A 23,918-nucleotide genomic window follows, 5' to 3' on the forward strand; every position below is an offset into this window, starting at 1 on the left:
TGCGGAGAGTACACGGAGCATGAGGAGGATGCCAAATTTGGCCAAGTCCGCAAGCTTGGACTGTGGACAGTGCCCTTATAGATCTTCATGGGACTAAGAAAAAGACATTGTATCTTTGCCTTGTGGAACTTGGGCGTAGGTAAGACTAGGGACTTGGCAAGTAGAGAAGATAAAAAGAGGTTAGCAAGAAAATATTTTGCTATTTTGTGTTGTAGTAGTTTATATAAAGGGTTGTTTTGATGGGAGGAAGGAAATTAGGATGGAATTTAAGGTAAGCGGATGAAAGACTGGAATAGCGGGGAAGGAGGTGGAGGGATGCAGGGTAGAGAAGGGGTATAGAGGAATGTTAATTGTGCTCTTTGTTAACCACTTACTTTGTCAAACATTATAATAATAATAATAATAACGACATTTATTAAGCGCTTACTATGTGCAGAGCACTGTTCTAAGCGCTGGGGAATTTACAAGGTGATCAGGTTGTCCCACGTGGGGCTCACAGTCTTCATCCCCATTTTACAGATGAGGGAACTGAGGCCCAGAGAAGTTAAGTGACTTGCCCAAAGTCACACAGTTGACAAGTGGTGGAGCTGGAATTTGAACCCATGACCTCTGATTCCAAAGCCCGTGCTTTTTCCACTGAGCCACGCTGCTTCTCTATCCCTTGTAGTAAGGGATGGATCATCATCATCAATCGTATTTATTGAGCGCTTACTATGTGCAGAGCACTGTACTAAGCGCTTGGGAAGTACAAATTTGCAACATATAGAGACAGTCCCTACCTAACAGTGGGCGGATGGATGTAAGATAATCAGGTTGGATAGAGTCCCTGTTCCATATGGGGTTCATTATAAATAGGAGAGATAACAGGTAATAAATCCCGATTTTACAGATGAGGAAACCAAAGCACACAGAAGTTGTGACTAGCCTAAGGTCACACAGCGGGCAGTTGTGTGACGGGATTAGAACCCAGGTCTTCTGATTCCCTGGCCTCTGCTCTTTCTGCTAATAGAGGGCAGAAAATTCACTGGCATTTTCAAACACTTCAAGTGTGATGATGTGCTGACCTAGTTTTGTAGTCATTATTCTGCTTTCCATACACTTATACCTAATTTCTAATCCTAACCCTAATGATGTGGGGCAAAAGTCAAAAGTAGTAATAATAGTACTGATGAACTGCTTACTGTTTGCAGGGCACTGTACTAAATACTATGGCCTAGTAGAAAGAACACAGCACTTGTCTGCTGTGTGAACTTGGACAAGTCCTTTAATTTCTCTGTGCCTCAGTTACCTCATCTGTAAAATGGGGTTGACTAGCTTGTATCTACCCCAGAGCTTAATACAGTGCCTGGCACAGAGTGAGTGCTTAAGAAATACCAAAGTGTGTTAAATAAGTTGACATGGCGGCTTGTGAACTCAGATTATTTTGGTATGAACACGGGAGACTTGTAAATCCTTGGAAAGTTGTCTCCCCTTCTAGACTGTAAGCTTGTTGTGGGCAGTGAGCATGTTTATTAATTCTGTTGTATTGTACTTTCCCAAGCGTAAAGAATACAGAGGTGGGAATTAGACAGAGTCCCTGGTCCCAGGAATATAAGTGGGTAGAGGAGACCGGCCACAAAGGATGAAATAATAAAACGGTAAAACAATATAAAAGACAAGGACTAATACAAATACCCAAAATGAACAAAAATCAGCCAGATGCTATGGCTAGAGGAGCAGAATTTCAGACGCCTCATGACTAAGTTCACGGCACATCTGTAGCCATAGCAACTGCTTTAGCAACTGCCAATCATCCCTAGGCAAAAATTGATAGCCCTGGGACTAGTAATCTGCATAGTTGTGGAAAATCAGATTGCTAAAGATGTATTTAATCCTACTCATCTCTCCTTGGGTTCCAATCAGTCTTTGTATGATCCCTATTTCATTTTGTCTCTTCCTAGGTGTATGTGATTGGGAACGAGCCTATTGTACCGTTGCTAGAATCCCTGCAGCCACTTCTGGGTGTGATTTTTTCTCTTTACTGTTTTACAAGACAAGGTGTGTCTCCCTTAAGGTAAGGGGCCCAGTAAACCAGCAGATGCAACAGGATTTTCGTATCTAGAGAGCAAGACTTCTAATAGCCAGATCTGCTTTATAACTAGACTATTCCCCTGTTCCAGGAATACATTTCAGGAGAAATTTATTTTCTCTGCTCCAAAAAAGGGATGCTTGCAATCTGAGTGTCTCTTCTTTAGCCTTTGTTCTGCCAGCGGTGAGATGCTTTGTTCTGTTAACCTGACTCAGGAGAGAAAGCATTTCCCATTTCTTGTGTAAACCCTGGGAGGAGATGCCGAAAAGAGATGGGATAGTCAGGGACAAACGAGATTCAGGATGAGGGAATCTGGTGGGTGAAGTTGGCAGTCTGTATATGGTTTTCTGTAATTTGGAAAGAAAGATATAGTCCAAAGAAATTAATCCTTTAAATAATAATTATGGTGTCTGTTAAGTACCTGCTATATGTCAAGCTTTGTTCTAAGCATTGGGGTAGATACAAGTTAATCAGGCTGGATACAGTCTAAATAGGAGGGAGAACAGGTATTGAATCCTGATTTTATTCTGAAGGAAACTGAGGCACAGAGAAGTGAAATGACTTGACCAAGGTGTCACAGCAGCAGTTGGCAGAGCCAGAACTAGAATCAATCAGTCAATCAATCAATCAATCGTATTTATTGAGCGCTTACTATGTGCAGAGCACTGTACTAAGCGCTTGGGAAGTACAAATTGGCAACACATAGAGACAGTCCCTACCCAACAGTGGGCTCACAGTCTAAAAGGGGGAGACAGAGAACAGAACCAAACATACCAACAAAATAAAATAAATAGGATAGAAATGTACAAGTAAAATAAATAAATAAATAAATAGAGTAATAAATATGTACAACCATATATACATATATACAGGTGCTGTGGGGAAGGGAAGGAGGTAAGATGGGGAGATGGAGAGGGGGACGAGGGGGAGAGGAAGGAAGGGGCTCAGTCTGGGAAGGCCTCCTGGAGGAGGTGAGCTCTCAGCAGGGCCTTGAAGGGAGGAAGAGAGCTAGCTTGGCGGATGGGCAGAGGGAGGGCATTCCAGGCCCGGGGGATGACGTGGGCCGGGGGTCGATGGCGGGACAGGCGAGAACGAGGTACAGTGAGGAGATTAGCGGCGGAGGAGCGGAGGGTGCGGGCTGGGCTGGAGAAGGAGAGAAGGGAGGTGAGGTAGGAGGGGGCGAGGTGATGGACAGCCTTGAAGCCCAGGGTGAGGAGTTTCTGCCTGATGCGCAGATTGATTGGTAGCCATTGGAGGTTTTTGAGGAGGGAGTAATATGCCCAGAGCATTTCTGGACAAAGATAATCCACTAGAATCCACATCCTTTGACTTCCACTAGGCCATGCTGCTTCTCTGAGGTCTGAATTCATTCTGTACCTTCAAAGCCTTAATTAAAATCACATCTCCAAGAGACCCTCTTCTACTAAGCCCTCATTTCCCCCTACTCTCTCACTCCTGCATCATCTATGCACTTGGATCCGTAACCTGTCTGCCTCCCCCTCTAGACTGTAAACCCCTTGTGGGCAGGAAACAAATCATCCAGTACTGTTGTATTGAACTCTCCCAAGCATTTGGTACAGTGCCCTGCACAAAGTGAGCACTCACTAAGTATCACTGATCGATTGATGCCCACTTGGCTTTTAAGGGCTGGTAACTTCCAGTTTAGAGGGTTGTCCCCCTTTCAGAGTTGCCATCGCAGCTCACCCGAGAACTGGAGAGTCCCCAGATTACTCAGCAAAGGACACTCAAAGATTATATTTATTGGTACATGAGTTTAAGATGTGAATAAGCTGACGTCGAATTACAGAAGTATAAATCTGGATCACCTTAGGGGTTGCGATTTGCTTCGCTCGTGTTCCCAGTTCAAGATAACTTTTCTCCAACATAAACCTTTAACCCACATACATGCAGTAGCCTTCTTTTCAGATTTTTCCCTCACAAGCCCAGGCTGCTGGGGCGCCACCCATTATTTTAGGTTTGGAAAACTCTTCGACTCATACACTAGTCCCTGGCCCTGGAGAAGCAGCGTGGCTCAATGGAAAGAGCACGGGCTTTGGAGTCAGAGGTCATGGGTTCAAATTCCGGCTCTGCCAATTGTCAGCTGTGTGACTTTGGGCAAGTCACTTAACTTCTCCGGGCCTCAGTTCCCTCATCCCTAAAATGGGGATTAAGACTGTGAGCACCCGCTGTGGGACAACCTGATTACCTTGTAACCCCCCTGGCGCTTAGAACAGTGCTTTGCCCATAGTAAGCGCTTAACAAATGCCATCATTATTATTATTATTGTTCTGATCAGCTCATGTTGAGTTATCCAGCAGTGCTTCCAGTCTGTGCCAGTTTGCTATGTGTCACTGGCCAAACTGTTGGGTGACCAGCCTACTACCCTGAACTTTGGGATAGCAGAATTAGTGTCTCCAGGATTTAGGGCAGGCCTGAGGTAGCCCTTTGTGTAATTTTGTATTTACACTGTGAGAATCAGCGTTGCTTCCATCTGTTTTCTTTCTGTGATACGAGGCCACCTGCAAGCATTCACCTCTTATATTCACTTACTGTAGCATAGCGAGAGGTGCAGACTCATTCCAAGATGCTTTTCCTAACAGATCCCCATGTCAAGAGATCTTGCGGTGGATTCTGGAGAAATTGGAGCGACAGGCAGCTATTGCAACCTTGAAAGGATTTGCTGGGTTGGAGAAATCCATGCCCGTTCTTCACCCTCTCTGCCAGTTTACAGCTGCCAGTCACGGTGGAACTATGGTCACTGTAAAAGAGGCCATCAGGTAAGTTCATCCTTCGTTCCCTCCTCCGTTTTACTGTGACTTTCCTGCGTTCGTTGCAATTCAGAGGAGTCATTTTGAGCATCTGTCATCAGGGGGAGCCCATAGAAAGGAAAATCTGAAATCCTCCTTATGGCTATGTTTATGAAAATCTAAAAGGAAATTGCTTGTATGTTTATTTTTAAAACGTACTGTAGTTCTTTTTGATTGGGAAGGTGTTTAGAGCTGTACAACCTTGGTTCAATTATGTAATGATTACTAAGTATCTCTATATCGAGAGTGCTAAATACTTTTGTTAGAGAAAAGGAATCCAAATCACACAACTGGTCACCTATTTGTAAATGGAATGATTGAGGCTAATAGGCCCTCTTGCTAAGGGTCAGCAGGTACAGAACGAAATGAACAGGCTCTGTGACTGTATTCTCTTACCAGTAGAGGTAATAATAATAATAATGGTATTTGTTAAGCGCTTACTATGTGCAAAGCACTGTTCTAAGCACTGGTGGGATAAAAAGCGATCAAGTTGTCCCACGTGGGGCTCACAATCTTAATCCCCATTTTGCAGGTGAGGTAACTGAGGCCCAGAGAAGTGAAGTGACTTGCCCAAAGTCACACAGCTGGCAATTGGCGGAGCTGGGATTTGAACCCATGACCTCTGACTCCAATTGGTGTGTGGAGGAGAGGGGACAGGAAAAGAAGAGGAGAGTGTGTCTGAGTGTGTCTATGCATATATCTTTATACTCTGCTCCTTCCATTATCTGCAGTTTATTTTAATGCCTCTCACCCAATAGATTGTAAATTCTTTGAGGGCAGAGAGTCTTCCAAACACTTAGTATAGTGCTCTGCACACAGTAAACGCTCAGTAAATACCACCGATTGATTGTGTGTGGTAATAGTATTTGTTGAGTACCCATTTGGTATGGTGCACTGTACTAGGTGCTTGGGAAGTTCAGAATGAAGACGTGATATGTTCCCTGTCCACAAGAAGCTTACACATTAATGGGAAAAGCAAGCAGAAAAACATTTACAGCTAGAGTGGTCAAAATAAATGAATTTATATATATGCATAAATATGTACATATAAGTTCTAAGTCAGGTGTAAATACATTCATAAAATGCTAGAGTTGGCTGAAGGGATGTAGAAAAGCAGCATGGTGTAGTGGATGGAGCACAGGCTTGGGAGTCAGAAGGTCATGGGTTCTAATCCTGGCTTTGCCACTTGTCTGCTGTGTGATCTTGGGCAAGGCACTTCTCTTTCATTCATTCATTCAGTCGTATTTATTGAGCGCTTACTGTGTGCAGAGCACTGTACTAAGCACTGTTACCTCATCTGTAAAATGGGGATTGAGACTGTAAGCCCCAGGTGGGACAGGGACTGTGGCCAACTCAATTTAGTAAGCACTTAACAAATACCACCATCGTCAACGTTATTGTTATTATGATTATTACCATTCAGGGTGCTGGGAAATTATTTGGGGAAAACTTGTTGGGGGAGGTGGAATTTTAAAAGACGTTTGAATGTGGGGGGAGCTGTAATCATTCCAAGCCAGAGAAATGTCATAAGTAACGGGAGAGAGACAAGAGAATGGAGAGAAGATTGGTTTGGGAAGAGCGAAGACAGCAGGATGGGGAATAGTGGGTGAAGAGAGTAGAAAGGTAAGGTGGGGCCAGATGATGGGAAGTCTTGAAGCTGATTGTGAGGAGTTTGATGAGACTGTAGACTGTAAGCTCATTATGGTCTGGCATTGTGTCCACTAATTCTGTCAAATTTTACTCTCCCAAGCACTTAGTACTTTGTTCTGCACATAGTAAGCATTCAGTAAATACTGCTGATCAATTGACAATTTGATTGGGGCACCTAGAGTTCGGAAGAGGATTTTGTGTGAGGAGAGGAGAGATGTGAACTGAGCAGTGCTTCAGGAAGATGATCCATGCAGCAGCGTGTTGGATAGATTGGAGAGGGGAGAGGCTGGAGGCTGGGAAACGAACGGGAAGTGTAATGTGAAGTCTAGCCGAGGCAAGACCAGAGTTTGTACCTAGGTGGTAGCAATTTGGGTGGAGAGGAAGGAGAGGATTTGGGAGGTGTGCAGGAAAAACCGGTTTCTGTGAAATGATTATTCAAATTCTAAGGATGCTACAAGTATTAATCGATCCAGGGCAGATTCAGACATTAATGGGAAAGTAGGAAAGGAGAATTGACCCTTATTGGGCCGTTGTGATTAAATATCAGCCAGATTCAGCGTGTATCACCAATAGGTGGTTTTTATTTAGAACAGCTAAAAAGAGAAATAGCAGTTTTTTCAATGTTTTAATGTCGGTGGCTTCCATTTCTGTTCATGGAACTGAAAATGGATTAGTATATTGATGGTCTTGCAGTGAAACTTCCAGCACATGAATAAAGCAATATCTAGCATCATAGCTATCCTCACCCCTGTTGAATAATACTCCATTAACTTATTTAGTAGAGTCACAGCAGTCAGAAAGGATGTTTTTCAGATAGCAACCAGCTGCCCTGAAGGAAATGGAGAAGAGAAAGCTGGGGGACTCCAAGAGGGTGGGTCACCTCACCAATAAACCTACTGTGTGTTTTGGTGGCTGTGGGAAGAGCCCCATGTGGACTTGATCCTTGCAATGGCTGAAGCTGGACCCAGGCTTGGGGTAACCAACATTCTCCCCTTCAATTTGGGACCTTCTCTAGCTGGGGACACAGAAGGTTGTAGTATGAAAAGAAATCACCCAGGTGGAGAAGATCCTGATTCTTACTGAAACTACAAGCCCCAGGAGTCCACGAGACAACTATAAGGATAGCCCTGTCTCCAAACAAGACCCATCTGGTTGATCCAGGGCCTTAAGCTAATTCAAATCCACCTCCCTGAGACTCAACTTGGGCCAGACTCCAGGATTTCCACTTTGTTGCATGGGGCGGTGTGGATTACCTAATTAGAAACTCTTCTGAGGAAATGTAACATTGCTGATGAGTGGGAAGATCCAGCCAAAAACTCAGAGTGCCTCATTTCAGAGAGCCGGAGCGATATTTGTTATTTCATTCTGAGAGTCAAAACTTCAAAATCAAGTTCCTGAAGAGGTTCCTGACAGCTTCCTGCCGAATTCAGAGTGTTTCCCCTAGTGCCCTAGCCAAATTTCCTGCAACCCTAGGGATAATTTCTAGTTTCTTCAGTCTTCCCTTCAGTGCTTAAAAGATGCAGTCTTAAGTTTCTAATCTAATCTCCTGTGTTCCTTTTTAACTGTGCAAAAGGCATTCTGCCTCATGTGAATGGTAATTGCATTCTGGCAGTCAGCAGGGGAGGAAGTGGAGTCTCGGATATCATTCCAAGGTCTTTACACCCGTCTCTCTCCCCTAATGTGAATGAAGCCAAAGGAAAGGAATCTCTTCCCAATCGTGTGCCTTTGCCGTTTTGCTCCAACTACCTGGGCTTTTTATATGCCCTGGTTTGCTGCCTATGGAATTGGATTTGAAGATGAGAAAAATAATGCCTGAGTGGAGTTTCTAGGAAGTGAAATTATCTTGATTGTAGTTGGTAAACATTTTTGACATAGTGCTGGTTTGTGAGAAAGTAGAGATGAATGCGTCACTCGACAGGATTGTGAGAATTTCTGAATGGATAAATGTGAGAAAAGCTAAAGGGGATACTGAAAGTAAATGATGTCTTGTATTTCAGTGATGAGGATGAGGCATTGTACCAAAAGGTGACCTCAGAGCAGTACCAGGTAGAATACTTGGTGGACTTGCTCTCACACTGCCAGCAGAGTGGCTTAGCAGGGGATTTCTTCATTTCCTGTTTAAAGGTAAGAACCCACAACCCACAGGCACCCCCGAGCCCCCAGTAATACATTCCAATAGATCCGTGGAGTTCTCATGTTCTCATGTTTTCAGGACCCATAGATGAGGTTTGCAGAGTGGGAATGTGGAAAGACACAATAGGAATTTTGTTTCAAAGATTTCATTTTGAGAGAATTGGATAGGAGGTAAGCTTTCTTCAGGGACATATTGACCTCGAACTGGATTTCTTTTCTATGTGATCGTAGGAAAATAGTTTTGGAGGTGACTGCACGGAGTTGGTGAAAGGTTAAACCTTACTCCATGAGCAGCCAATCAGTCAGTGGTATTTATCGAGCGTTTACTGTGTTTGGAGCACTGTACTAAGCACTTGGGAGCGTACAGTTCAGCCGGGTTAGCAGACATGTTCTCTGCGCATAACAAGCTTACAGTCTAAAGGATGACAACTGTTTTCAGTTAGTAGTGAGTATTTCAACAGTTCAGGAATTCTCTGTCCCTACTGCCTGTGGTTCCTTCATGTATTTGGAGGGGACATTTGGAAACTTCCGATCTTTATTTATTTATTTAGTGATCCCCTCTGGAACTTGGGTTCCCTGTCCCTTGCATCTTCTAAGTTTTTTCATGTTCTCGTTTCTTACACATTTCCTTTTGAAAATGCAAAACATGTATGAGGAATATAAGGAATTGGGGTTTAGAAGTTTGAGGGTTGGTAAGAAATGCTGGGAGCGGACTTAAAAGAGTGAAGCTTTTTTTTTTTTTGAAAGTTGGCGAGAGGTTTGAGGATGATGATTGGGGATGTATTTTGAAGTCTTGGTGCAACGAGAGGCTAGTGTGTAGGATTTTGGTTTAATGATGCTGCTGATGGTGAAGTATCTATGAATGTCAATCACTCGTATTTAACGAGCACTTATCATATGCTGTTCTAAGCACCCAGGAGAGAACAATGTAACAGACACATTCCCTGCCCACAGTGATGTTACAGTCTAGAGGGAGACCTTAATGTAAATAAATTACAGACGGTACATAAGTGCTGTGAGTTGGGAGGGGAGATGAATAAAGGGAGCAAGTCAGGGCAACACAGAAGGGAGTTGAAGAAAAGGAGAGAGGGTTTAATTAGGGAAGGACTCTTGGAGGAGATGTGCCTTCAGTAAGGCTTTGAAGGGGGAATGAGTAATTGTCAGGTATAAGGAGGGAGGGTGTTCCAGACCAGAGGTGGGAGGGTCACACTGAAAATCTCTTGTATTTTGGGGCCATGAAGATGGAAGAGTGCACTATTTCTGGCCTCTGCCATTTGGGGTGAGTACTTTTAAGAAACCACCAACCCTACCACCTTTAGGACCTGTATTTGTGTTGTTTTTGCAATAGTGGTCCTAGTTTCCACTGAGACACATAGACACTCTTATGCCCCACATAGACACTCTTATGCCCAAAAATTAGTTTTAGGGAACATCGGCCAATAGGAAAATATTAGCTGTCATACAAAGGAAGGAGCAGCATGGTTAGTGGAAAGAGTGCAGGCCTGGGTGTCAGAGGACCTGGGTTCTAATCCTGGTTCCGCTGCATGCCTGATTTGTGACTTCGGGCAAGTCACCTGACTTCTCTGTGCCTCAGTTCCGTCATCTGTAAAATGGGGATTGAATCCCTGTTAATAATAATAATAATAAGAATAATAATAAGAATAATAATAATGGCATTAGTTAAGCGCTTACTATGTGCAAAGCACTGTTCTAAGTGCTGGGAGGGGATACAAGGTGATCAGGTTGTCCCACGTGGGGCTCACAGTCTTAATCCCCATTTTACAGATGAGGTAACTGAGGCTCAGAGACGTGAAGTGACTTGCCCAAGGTCACACAGCAGACGTGGCGGAGCCGGGATTCGAACCCACGACCTCTGACTCCAAAGCCCATGCTCTTTCCACTGAGCCACGCTGCTTCTCTGTTCTCTCTCCTAGTTAGACTGCGAGCCCTGTGTGGGACAGGGACTATGTCTGACTTAATCATCCTATATCTTCCCCTGCACTTAGAATAATAATAATAATGATGGCATTTGTTAAGCGCTTACTATATGCAAAGCACTGTTCTAAGCGCCGGGGAGGATACAAGGTGATCAGGTTGTACCACGTGGGGCTCACAATCTTAATCCCCATTTTACAGATGAGGTCACTGAGGCACAGAGAAGTGAAGTGACATGCCCCAGGTCACACACATGACAATTGGCGAAGCCAGGAATTGAACCCATGACCTCTGACTCCTAAGCCTGTGCTCTTTCCTTTGAGCCACGCTGCTTCTCTGAACAGGGCCTGACACATAGTAAGCACTTAATAAACACCACAATTATTAATAAACTAAACAACCTCGCACCTGGGTTGCTGAATGAGTTATTTGAGTATTCTGTGTGTATTCCAAGCAACGTGGTCTAAATTGCATTTTTGAAGTGGTCCTGTCCTCAGTATTCCTTTTCCCTTCCTCTCTCCCCTGGCAGGAGCTGACTTGTGTGGCTGTGGAGGACGATGTAGAGTCGGACTCTGAGTCCGTCGCCAACAAGAACCTCTTGGACCTGGAACAGAGCAACACAAGTCGCATTGCACGGCAGGAGAAAAAACTGCTCATCTTGCAGTTAGTGGCTGTTCTTTGTGAGAAAGCGTCTGAGACGATATTCATGGACATCAGCCAAGTCAGTTGTGGCTAAATAGTAGGGTTTGGGGATTTAGCACTGTGGGTTAACATTCCAAAGAAGGAAGCAAAATCTGATGTCAGGAGAATGTATTGACTAATCATCATCATCAATCGTATTTATTGAGCGCTTACTATGTGCAGAGCACTGTACTAAGCGTTTGGGAAGTACAAATTGGCAACATATAGAGACAGTCCCTACCCAACAGTGGGCTCACAGTCTAAAAGGGGGGAGACAGAGAACAAAACCAAGCATACTAACAAAATAAATAGAATAGATATGTACAAGCAAAATAAATAAATAAATAGAGTAATAAATATGAACAAACATATATACATATATACAGGTGCTGTGGGGAAGGGAAGGAGGTAAGATGGGGGGGGATGGAGAGGGGGACGAGGGGGAGAGGAAGGAAGGGGCTCAGTCTGGGAAGGCCTACTGGAGGAGGTGAGCTCTCAGCAGGGCCTTGAAGGGAGGAAGAGAGCTAGCTTGGCGGATGGGCAGAGGGAGGGCATTCCAGGCTATTGACTAATCACTGTGTGATCTTGAGTAGATATGAAAGTAATATTAATAATGATATAGTAATACTAATAATATACTATATTAATAATAGCATTGCATGGAGGGCTTCCAATTAACAAGCTTTGAAGAAATAGGAATATTTTGTAAAGGAATATTAAATGTATAAATGTAAAAATATAAATGTAGCTCAGACATTTTCATCAGCTCACTTTTCCCCATCGAGAACATAGGTAGCGAGGTAAATGAATTCAGCATTCTCTTCCACTTCGCTGGCAAATGTGTTACCTTATTTGCGAGATTGAAAGAGTAGGCTTGTCACTCAGAATGCCTGATGCTTAAAACACGCTGCCACCTGCAGCCTTTCATCTGCTGTTGCTAAGCAGCACATTGCCATGTCTCCTACTGGGAAAATGTGCAGCTGTCTGTCAATTCTGTCATCTTTCCTTGTTAATCTCTTGGTGAGAAAGCGAGAAGAGTGATTTCCTTCCCGAGGCCCAAGTCTGCATGGGGTAGGCCTCTAATTTGAAAGTGGAAATATCCATTTTTAACCCAACCCTAACTTTTGGCACCAGGCTAATGTAGGTAGTACTCCTTGCAGATAATAATACTGTTTTAAATGTCTTGAACCCGCATAATGGTTCTACCCTCAAGTCCATCTCCTGACAGAGAGTCTGCATTCCATGCCTTCTTTTTCTCCTTATTCCTATTTAGTTATTCCCCTGCACCAGGAGGATGGTGGTGGGTAGGAGCAGTTTCTATCCCAGAGACTGCTCGACAGACTAGGTGCTAGTGGTGAGAGGGTCTTAGCCACCTAGATAAGGAAAGATAAGGAAAGATATTTGTATTTCTGCTATTGCTTGTTCTCCTTCCCAGCTTTGCATTTAGTAAGCTCTTAAAAATACTATTACTACCACTACTACTATTTTTGATGTGGAAAAGCATGATTAAAAGAACAGTTTTATTTAACAAAACAAAGCTCCTCAAGGATTTATTCTGGCGAACCTAAGGAGCCCCAAAATTTTCATTGTAAGTCCTTAGCAAGAGAGGGCAAAGAATCATTAGGTAGGAACCTTCAATCAGAAACTTCTTTTCTGGAGCTGATGCAAAGGAACCTCAGTAGAGTAGAAAATACTTGGAACATATAAAACAATTCACGAGTCTAAGTAGTGGGTGGAGACTGCAGACCTTGAATTTTCTTGAGAAGAGGCCAGGGTATTTGGTTTAACAGTGTAAACACTCTGGGATCACAGAAGTTTAGGAGGGAGATGAATCTGGAGAAAATCACCAAAACCGAACTGTTTGGAGAAGTAGAATTTTAGAATTGCCTTTCCACTTGTTGGCCATTTATATTCCAGTTTAAATCCTGCCATGTCATTGAATGACTTTTGAAGGACATTTTTCAGACTCAACTTCTCTTTCTCTGAAATGGGTTTTTCCTTTTTTTGTCTATTCATCTATAAAGTAGAAAAATAACTGGCCAAATTAATCACTGTATAGCTGCACTATTTCCCTAGCATTGTGTTGATTTTAAAAGATATATCTAAAAAAGACAGAGCCATCAGTCAACTATTCTTTTATATGCCTGGCAATCTGAGGACTCTATGGTCCATACAAACAGAAAACAGTTTCTATTTTCACTGACCAAGACAATAATCTAAATAATTGTATGAAAGTCCATCTAAGGAGTTTGCTCCTGTAGATGTCAGGAGGCGTGAAATTTCATCTTTCCTTAGGAATTTCTTGGTGAAAACACAGGAGGGAAAGGGAGAATAAAGTGAATATTGAACAAATTATAACTGGATTTGTACAGCACCAAAAAGAGTGTGCGCTGTAAGCAGTGTTTAGTCTTGTCTTACCTCCTTCTGATTGTAAATCTCTTTCCTCTGACAGGTGGTAGAGTTTGTGGCAGTAACATTACAGCGAGCATGTGCCAGCTTGGTCCAGGAATCTAAGGGTACAGTGGAAGCTGAGACCCTGAGCATGTCAATGGGGCTAGTGGCTGCCATTTTGGGAGGGGTGGTGCAGGTAAGGTGTTTCATATCATCCCCGCTTATTAAGGTTTACAAAAAAAAAAGAGGGAGGAAAATGTGGTTCTGCAGGGATGTTTTTTCAAACAGAATCAAAAAGTCCCTCAGGAACACTTATACTTCTTTAGCATTGCCAGAGAAACAATTGCAACACTGTTTCCACTGTTTACTGGAAACTGAACTTTAAACTATTGCAGACTGGTTTCAAATGTGATGCTAGTGAATTAGAATATCACCTATTAAGTCACCTACTTTCTCCAACTCTTAGAATGAAAAGGAATAATGATGATGATGGTGGTATTTGTTAAGAGCTTACTATGTGCCAAGCAGTGTTCCAAGCACTGGGTTATCAGGTTGTCCCACGTGGGCTCACAGTCTTAATCCCCATTTTACAGATGAGGTAACGGAGGCACAGAGAATTGAAGTGACTTGCCCCAAGTCACACAGCTAACAAGTGGCGGGGCCGGGATTAGAACTCATGACCTCTGACTCCCAAGCCCGTGGTCTTTCCACCAAGGCACGTTGCTTCAAGGAATGGGGAGGTGGGCAGTGGGGCAGGGAGGAGATGATATTCTTGAAGCCAGGATGAACAGCTTTGGCCTGGTGGAAAATTTGCTACCATAGCAGTCTAAAAGCATCAGTCTCTGGCTACCTTTAGAGGAGCAGCGTGGCTCAGTGGAAAGAGCATGGGCTTTGGAGTCAGAGGTCATGGGTTTGAATCCCGGCTCCGCCACATGTATGCTGTGTGACCTTGGGCAAGTCACTTAGCTTCTCTGAGCCTCAGGTACCTCATCTGTAAAATGGGGATTAAGACTGTGAACCCCACATGGGACAACCTGATCACTTTGTATCCCCCCCAGTGCTTAGAACAGTGCTTTGCACATAGTAAGCACTTAACAAATGCCAACATTTTTTACCTTTTGGTTCAAGGTTTCCCGCTAGATAGTGTAAGGAATCATGGGACCTTTTCAGTCTCCGGAGCCTTATCGAAGTTTGTATCTCAGCTCTCTTGTAGTCACCACAGAGACCATCCAGGTTTAACTCAGTCCTCTCCGTGTATTGTGGCGCAACCCAAACAACAGCTGTCCACTCTGTTAGTCCCTGGCTAGTTGTAGAGCTGAAGTAGCTCTGAAATTTATTTAGGCCATGGTTTTGTTTAATCCCATCCCTGGGGGTCACCACGACTTTGGTTCGAGCAGTATTCCCAGGGTTCTGGTCCAGCCACATGGAGAGCTGAGTCTCTAGGACAACTGGGCTGTGTTGGCACCTAATTAATTATGGCATCTGTTAAGTGGTTACTATGAGAAGGAGCATGGCTCAGTGGAAAGAGCACGGGCTTTGGAGTCAGACGTCATGGGTTCAAATCCCGGCTCCACCAATTGTCAGCTGTGTGACTTTGGGCAAGTCACTTAACTTCTCTGTGCCTCACTTCCCTCATCTGTAAAATGGGGATTAAGACTGTGAGCCCCCCGTGGGACAACCTGATCACCTTGTAACCTCCCCAGCACTTAGAACAGGACTTTCCACATAGTAAGTGCTTAATAAATGCTATCATCATCATTATTATTATTATTATTATTATTATTATTATTATTATTATGATTATGTGTCAACCACTGTTTTAAGCGCTGGGGTTGATACAGGTTAATCAGGTTGGGCAGTCCCTATCTCACATGGGGCTTACAGTCTAATCAGGGAGGAGAATGGGTATTGAATCCATCATTTTACAGTTGAGGAAACTGCGACACAAAGAAGTTGTGACTTTCCCAGGGCTCAGGGTCACACAACAGACAAGTAGCGGAGCCGGTATTAGGACCCAGGTCCTCTGACTCCTAGGCCTGTGCTATTTCCACTAGGCCACGCTGCTTCCCAGGCATCAATTCTTCACCTTCACCAGTTTGGCAAGTAAAACCATCTCAAAGCAAGCAGGGATCCTTGATTCTGACCAGTTTTTGACTGTTATGGAATGAATTCATCATCAATTCAGATGACTAAGGGAGTGGTTATTCAATTTACACATTGCTTACTCATATCTTTTCCTAGGAAGGTAAAGGGGTTAGGCCTGGGGTTTATCTCTCAGAATCTCTTAATATGAGTTCCAGTTCCCTGTAGAATCTCACTGGCCTCTGATTTACCTTCCCACTTTAAGAAATTTGGACCTTTCAGGACATTAAGGAATGGATGATGCTTCCCCCATTTCAGTGTCTACTGTCATAATTCCTCTTCAATCAAAGTTGTCCTGCCTTCATGTGAACAGCTGAGAATCAGGGAATTTATTTATTTATTTATTTATTTGTTTGTTTGTTTGTTTGTTTGTGTTAATGTCTGTCTCCCCCTCCATTCATTCATTCAATCATATTTATTGAGCGCTTACTGTGTGCAGAGCACTGTACTAAGTGCTTGGGAAGTACAAGTTGGCAACATATAGAGACAGTCACTACCCAACAGTGGGCTCACAGTCTAGAAGGGGGAGACAGAGAACAAAACAAAACATAGTAACAAAATAAAATAAATAGAATAAATATGTACAAATAAAATAGAGTAATAAATATGTATATACATATATACAGGTGCTGTGGGGAGGGGAAGGAGGTAAGGCGGAGGGGGTGGGGAGGGGGACCAAGGGGAAAGGAAGGAGGGGGCTCAGTCTGGGAAGGCCTCCTGGAGGAGGTGAGCTCTCAGTAGGGCCTTGAGGAAGGAAGAGAGCTATCTTGGCGGATGTGAGGAGAGAGGGCATTCCAGGCCAGGGGGATGATGCGGGCCGGGGGTCGACGGCGGGACAGGCGAGAATGAGGCACGGTGAGGAGATTAGCGGCAGAGGAGCGGAGGGTGCGGGCTGGGCTGGCGAAGGAGAGAAGGGAGGTGAGGTAGGAGGGGGTGAGGCGATGGACAGCCTTGAAGCTGAGGGTGAGGAGTTTTTGCCTGATGCATAGGTTGATTGGTAGCCCCTGGAGATTTTTGAGGAGGGGAATAACATGCCCAGAGCGTTTCTGGACAAAGACAATCCAGGCAGCAGCGTGAAGTATGGATTGAAGTGGGGAGAGACAGGAGGATGGGAGATCAGAGAGGAGGCTAATACAGTTATCCAGACGGGATAGGATGAGAGCTTGAACGAGCAGTGAGAGCTTGAACGAGCTCTCGTGGTTAGGCCATGCTTTTGTCTAACCCCATCCCTGGGTGTCACCACGACTTTGGTTCTAGCAGTATTCCCAGGGTTCTGGTCCAGCCACATGGAGAGCTGAGTCTCTAAGACAACTGGGCTGTGTTGGCACCTAATTAATTATGGCATCTGTTAAACGGTGCCATGGCCTCTAGACTGTGAGCTCGTTGTGGGCAGGAAATGTGTCTATTTATTGTTGTATTAGAGAAGCAGCATGGCTCAGTGGAAAGAGCACGGGCTTTGGAGTCACAGGTCATGTGTTCAAATCCCTGCTCCGCCACTTGTCAGCTGTGTGACTTTGGGCAAATCACTTAACTTCTCTGGTTACCTCATCTATAAAAAATGGGGATTAAGGCTGTGAGCCCCCCTTGGGACAACCTGATCACCTTGTAACCTCCCCAGCGCTTAGAACAGTGTTTGAGAAGCAGAGTGGCTCAATGGAAAGAGGCCGGGCTTTGGAGTCAGAGGTCACGGGTTCAAGTGCCGGCTCCACCAATTGTCAGCTGTGTGACTTTGGGCAAGTCACTTCACTTCTCTGTGCCTCAGTTACCTCATCTATAAAATGGGGATTAAGACTGTGAGCCCCCCATGGGACAATCTGATCACCTTGTAACCTCCCAAGCGCTTAGAACAATGCTTTGCACATAGTAAGTGCTTAATAAATGCCATTATTATTATTATTATACTCTCCCAAGCGCTTAGTATAGTGCTTTGCAAACAGTAATCTCTCAATAAATACAATTGAGTGAAAGAATGGTTTTTCTTTCATCACCATTGTTTTCATCCTCTTTTACCATCCTGAGCCTTCAGATTATTTTATACTGCAGGACTGGACTGCAGGACTGGAAGCGCTTAGTACAGTGCTCTGCACATAGTAAGCGGTCAATAAATACGATTGTTGATGACTGGAATCTCATTTCTTTTTTCTTATGAGTTTTTGTTTTAAAAATTGTTATTTAGCACTTACTACATGCCAGAGACTGTACTAAGCTCTGGGGTAGATACGTGCTACTTAGTTTGGACACAGTCCATGTCCCATATGTGCTCACAGTCTTAATCCCCATTTTGCAAATGAGGTAAGTGAAGCACTGGTAAGTTAAATTACTAGCCCAGGGTGACACAGCAGACAAGTCCAAAGTCAGGATTAGAACCTAGGTCCTATGACTCCCAAGCCTCTGTTCTTTCCACTAGGCCACACTGCTTACTTGTCTAGGGACAGGCAAATACTTGGCTCAGAAATGGATAATTTAAGTATTCTTATTCTAATGACTTAGGTAGAGTTTTTGTATTCATACTGATCATTTAACATTTATATTTTCAAATTGGACAGGGAATGTGTCGGTTTATTTTTATATTGGACTCTCCCAAACGCTTAATACCGTGCTTTGCCCACAGTAAGGGGAAGCAGCGTGGCTCAGTGGAAAGAGCCCAGGCTTTGGAGTCAGAGGTCACGGGTTCAAATCCCAGCTCCGCCACTTGTCAGCTGTGTGACTTTGGGCAAGTCGCTTCACTTCTCTGGGCCCCAGTTCCCTCATCTGAAAAATGGGGATGAAGACTGTGAGCCCCCCGTGGGACAACCTCATCACCCTGTAACCTCCCCAGTGCTTAGAACAGTGCTTTGCACATAGTAAGCACTTAATAAATGCCATCAGTATTATTAGTAGTAGTAGTAAGCCCTCAGTAAATACAATTGAAGAAATGTAACTCTGCCTCATTCTCGAAAACAGGCGCAGAAACCTACGGTTTCCCCTGCAAAATCTCTCGGCGAGAGCTGCGTTCATTGACCTTACAATACTGTGGCACTCTGAGAGAACTGAACCTGGTGCAGGCGTGTTTTCCCTTGCAAATCATGACAGGACAGTGAGCCATCCTGACTCACGGGCTGTAACCTGGGTTCCTCTGATTTTGCAATTAAGGAAACACGCATCAGCCACCTTTCCCGCCCCCCACTTCTGACCCATGTCTATTAATTTTTGATTGAGGGTTGATTCATGGAAGTATGTGGCTGGAATCACCTCCCTAATTCAATAAGTGCTGAGTTTTTTTTCCACCAGTGTTAGAAAGAGCCAAGTGATTCAGAATGGCGCTTGCAGTGTTTGTCATATTTTTGGCTAATATGTGGATCTTTGAAGAGCCACATGAATTGAACTGGAGAGATTTAGAATGACGATGCTAAGAATCATTTTTTATGCCTTCTGGCTGCTTTTTAGTTTTCTAAAATATCTCTGCCTCATGGTGCACACTCACGTATTGATTCTGAAGTATATGTTTACCCACTGTAGCGTTCAAATCCATGGGTTTAAGATCAGAGATTGCCATTTGTTTTATCTCCCGTGAAGATGGGTTTTTTTTTACCCTCAAGGAGGAAGGCTTTTGGTATGGATGCTCCAGAAATGGATGTGATTTGAGGCAACGCTCGTTTGTCAGAATTTCACTAGTTTTGCCACACAGTTGTAGAGTGGAAAGAGGGTTAGGGGAAATTTTATAAAAAGCCAAGGGAATAACAAATCTATAATTTCAGCCATATTAAAAAGCCTAGTTTAACTCAAAATGGGAGAGTGACCTGGGAACTTTAGAAAGAACAAAAACTATGTGATGACCTCTTCAGCCACGTCATTTTATAATCATCACCCCTAAATAATAATAATAATAATAATGGCATTTATTAAGCGCTTAGTATGCGCAAAGCACTGTTCTAAGCGCTGGGGAGGTTACAAGGTGATCAGGTTGTCCCATGGGGGGCTCTCGGTCTTCATCCCCATTTTACAGATGAGGTAACTGAGGCCCAGAGAAGTGAAGTGACTTGCCCAAAGGCACACAGCTGACAATTGGTAGAGCTGGGATTCGAACCCATGACCTCTGACTCCAAAGCCCGGGCTCTTTCCACTGAGCCACGCTGCTTCAGTCCTTTACCCTCTGACATTACAGTTAAATACCCATTCGTCCGGGGCGATTTAGCAGATTCAAACCTCAAGGCTGCCAACCTATGATGACATGATTATGTTGTATTCTAGCTCGCCAAGCTATCATATGATTAAAAAAAAAAAGCAACTTTTTATTTTCGGTGCAATTTTCTGTTTTCTTGGGGTACATCAGGATTGATAAAACGATTTTTGTTATTGTCATTCCTGTAGTTGAAGTCAGCTGACTTTACCATCCTAAAGCAACTGGTGCCTCTTTTGGAGGAAATCTCCCTCACTTATCCAGAACCCATCATCCAGGAACTCGCTGCCGATCTCCGCATCACTATCTGCACACATGGTGCCTTTTCCACTGATGCTGTCAGCTCAGCGGCTCAGAGTGCCTTAGGGAACAAAGAACCCCGGGAGAGGACGTTGGAAAGGAAGCAAGACACAAAAGACGAAATAAGTTCTGAGGCTCAAAAAGATCCACTCCAGAGCCAACAGCGGCACAGCGAGAAGCTTCGCCACCGGGACGTCAGTTCTGCGACTCGACCGGTGCAAGAGGCCCGGGAAGTTGCCTCAGTGAGGCAGTCTCCTTTGCCCACTGGTGCTTCTGCAAATCAGAGTTCCCGCAGTCGGACCCCGGAACAGTTTCACGAAGTTCTTCTGTCTGCCTATGACCCTGATATTCCCGCGAGGGCTGCCGCCTTACGTACCCTCTCTCAATGGATAAAGCAGAAAGATCCAGAAGCACTTAAAAAGCAAGAGAAACTTCTCGGGGTGAGTAGAACATCCCACCGAAACTCGGAGTAATATACAAAATCCCTTCTAAAACAACTTCATTTAAAGCTCCATTGCTTTTAAATAAGCCGTCCAACTTGACCATTCACTCATTCAGTCAATCGCATTTATTGGGCGCTTACTGTGTGCAAAGCACTGTACTAAGTGCTTGGGTGAGTACATTACACAACAAATAGACACATTCGTGCCCTCAGTAAGCTCACTGTTTAGAGGGGGGATGGACATTAATATAAATAAATAGATAATAAATAAATTATATATGTACAAGTATATATGTATGTGCTGTGGGGATGAGAGGGAGGATGAATGAAGGAGAAAATAAGAGCGGCACACAGGGGTATGGGAAAAGAGGAGAGTGGGCTTAGTCAGGGGAGACTTCTTGGAGGAGTCTTATGCAAGCATAAGTCCTTTCAGAGCCCCATTGTCTCATCCCTAATAATACATGCAGTTTTGGGTAGAACAATCTTGATACTTGGCCAGAAATAATAATAATTGTGGTAGTTGCTACTGTATGCCAGGCATTGTACTAAGAGCTGGGGTGGATACAAGCAAATCGGATGGGACGCAGTCCCTGTCCCACATGGGGCTCCCTGTCTCAATTCCCATTTTGCAGATGAGGTAACTGAGGCGCAGAGAAGTGAAGTGACTTTCCCAAGGTCCCCAGCAGACAGGTGGGGGAGGCAGGATTAGAACCCATGACCTTCTGGCCCCCAGGCCCGTGCTCTGTCCACTACGCCATGCTGCTTCCAGAGCCCACCTTCTCTAGGAAGACCCTTCCTTCTTGAACTGTGGGGTAGGGGGTGGCTGCACTCAGCTGGTCCCGGTTCTGTAACATCTGCTTTAGTCATGTCTTTGGCGCCAAAGTAGTGGTGACAGAGCCAGAGAAGGGAGCAGTCAGGTGGAGTTGGGACCGTCCACCTGCTCTAGGAGGGAGTGTGGGAAGGAGTGACCCTTACTTCTAAAGGCCTAAGAGATTTCACCTTGCATGGATTTCGCAGTGAGCTGCCACCCTGCCCACATCTGCACCGTGGCACCGTCTTCAATGGGTTCATGACCGGCAGGGACAAGAGAATGTGAGTGATGCCATATAAGCCTCTAGCGCTTTGATCAGTTCCTTTGCACAGGTTCTCAGTCCCAAAGTCTTAGTTCCCGTTCCGAGATTTATCCGTCCTTTACGATGAACGATTTCATCACCACGGTCCTCAAGTTTCACCTGGGCCTACCGGAGCCTAAATCTGACCTCAGTTTACTTAGAGTATTTTGGGTGGGTGTTTTGTGGCAGGCTTGCATTTAGAGGGCAGGGGTTCGTTTCATTATACTGCTTTTTACTGATGGGGATTGAATGCTCTGCATGTAGTAAGCACTCAGTAAATACCATTGATTGATTGTATATTTAATTCCCAAACTTGAATGCTCGACACACCACATCTTCGTGCCCAGAAATCGTCTAGTAATGGGGAACAAAGAAAAAAGCAGGAGGACTTTAAAAAGGCAAATGGCAGCTAGCATTAGTAATAGTATTTATTGAGTTTTAACTATGTGCAGAACTCTGTATTATGCACCGGGGGAGAGTTCACTGGTGGGAATTACATATTGGCCCTGTCCCTCAAGGAGCTCACAATCTCAGAGCTGTTATTTGGATTTCATGAAGCTTGACCACGCTCCGTGAATAAAACACATCCTTGATTTGTAATTCCAGATATTCTTGGAGAATATGGAACACGAAGACTCCTTTGTATATCTGTCGGCTATTCAAGGTGAGTTCTTCTAATGGGATCTTTTTCTTACCGAAGCAATTGTTTAATTTGGTAGTGTTTGTACAGTAGCAAAGAATGCTAGAATACTACAGAGCAGAAAGAAGTTGACTCCAACTGACCTTGCAACTTCCAGATATTTTTCTGACTAATATATGCTTGGACAGTCATTCATTATCCCGTATCTGCTTGGTATGCTTTTGATCCCTGGAAATATGGTGCATGTTACCACTGAATGTGATTCTGTTTTTTCCAACTTGTAGTTGAAGTAATAGACCTGAGCTTAATGGAGAGTACAGTCCGCAGTCCCTAAACCGTAAACTCCTTGTGGGCAGGGATCGTATATCCCAACTCTTTTGTGTTGTACTTCATCTGTGAAATTGCGATTCAGTACCTGTTCTCCCTCGTTCTTTAATGATGAGCTCAATGAGGGAAAGGAACGGTATCCTACCTGATAATCTTGTATCTTCCTCAGTGCTTAAGTACAGTGCTTGGCATTTGTAAGCCCTTAATGGCTATTATTATTATTATTGTTACTATTACTACTTTTACTACCTGTATATTTCAACTGATGGACACAATAATTTTCTGCCTTCCTAGTGGAATGAATCACAATGGATATTATTATTACTATAATACTATTACTACCTTTGCTACCTGTAAACTTCAACTGATAGACACAATAATTTTCTGCCTTCCTAGTGGAATGGATCACTATAAGCATATTCTCTATGTTCAGATCAACATTTTAGATATGTTTCTGGTGAAAACAAAGGTGCCTGTTGTTGGGTAGGGACCGTCGCTATCTGTTGCCGATTTGTACTTCCCAAGTGCTTAGTACAGTGCTCTGCACACAGTAAGCGCACAATAAATGCGATTGAATGAATGAATGATGATGCTAAGTTTTAATGAGGGTGTCTAAAATAAAAACATTCATTGTCGTATTTATTCAGAGCTTACTAAGTGCTTGGGAGAGTACAGTGCAACAATGAACAGTCACAATTCCCTGCCCACAATGAGCTTTCAATCTAAAGTGGGGGTGGCGGATAGATCTTGGACTGACCTGTCTCTGAAAATTCCTCTCACATTTATACATATCTTTATACTTTGTTGCTTTCCCTACCTGCACTTTATTTTAATATGGGCCTCCCCCACTAGATTGTAAATTCCGAAGGCAGGGATTATGTCTGCTTACTGGATTTTACTCTCCAAGGACTCTCAGTACAGTGTAGGTGCCCAGAGTAGGCGCTCAGTATATACTTTGATTGAGTGAACATTTTCCTCTGGAAAGTTATAAGGCAGTGAGTAAGTGCTTCTTTCTGGTTTCTGGAAACGGCTACCCTAAGATCAGTGACAGATTGTTGTCTTTGGAAACTAATCCTTTGGAACTAACTTTTCTGATAGTTTCGTAGCTGCTCAAGCATGGAAATCTCTAAG

The 23,918-nt window shown here is 43.9% G+C and overlaps 1 protein-coding gene across 2 annotated transcripts in view; it reads left to right on the forward strand.

Moving 5' to 3' along the window:
* TANGO6 (transport and golgi organization 6 homolog) overlaps window positions 1-23,918 on the forward strand; it is a 117,087-nt gene that overhangs the window by 32,657 nt on the left and 60,512 nt on the right. For both annotated transcript variants that reach the window (XM_038754653.1, XM_038754654.1), the window contains exons 8-14: window positions 1,941-2,053; window positions 4,669-4,845; window positions 8,523-8,649; window positions 11,123-11,314; window positions 13,727-13,861; window positions 20,158-20,706; window positions 22,427-22,484. In XM_038754653.1, the coding sequence (XP_038610581.1) occupies window positions 1,941-2,053; window positions 4,669-4,845; window positions 8,523-8,649; window positions 11,123-11,314; window positions 13,727-13,861; window positions 20,158-20,706; window positions 22,427-22,484 (1,351 nt within the window). The remainder of the gene's footprint in view (window positions 1-1,940; window positions 2,054-4,668; window positions 4,846-8,522; window positions 8,650-11,122; window positions 11,315-13,726; window positions 13,862-20,157; window positions 20,707-22,426; window positions 22,485-23,918) is intronic.

This window comes from Tachyglossus aculeatus, chromosome 11, assembly GCF_015852505.1.
Source record: "Tachyglossus aculeatus isolate mTacAcu1 chromosome 11, mTacAcu1.pri, whole genome shotgun sequence".
Classification (NCBI taxonomy): domain Eukaryota; kingdom Metazoa; phylum Chordata; class Mammalia; order Monotremata; family Tachyglossidae; genus Tachyglossus; species Tachyglossus aculeatus.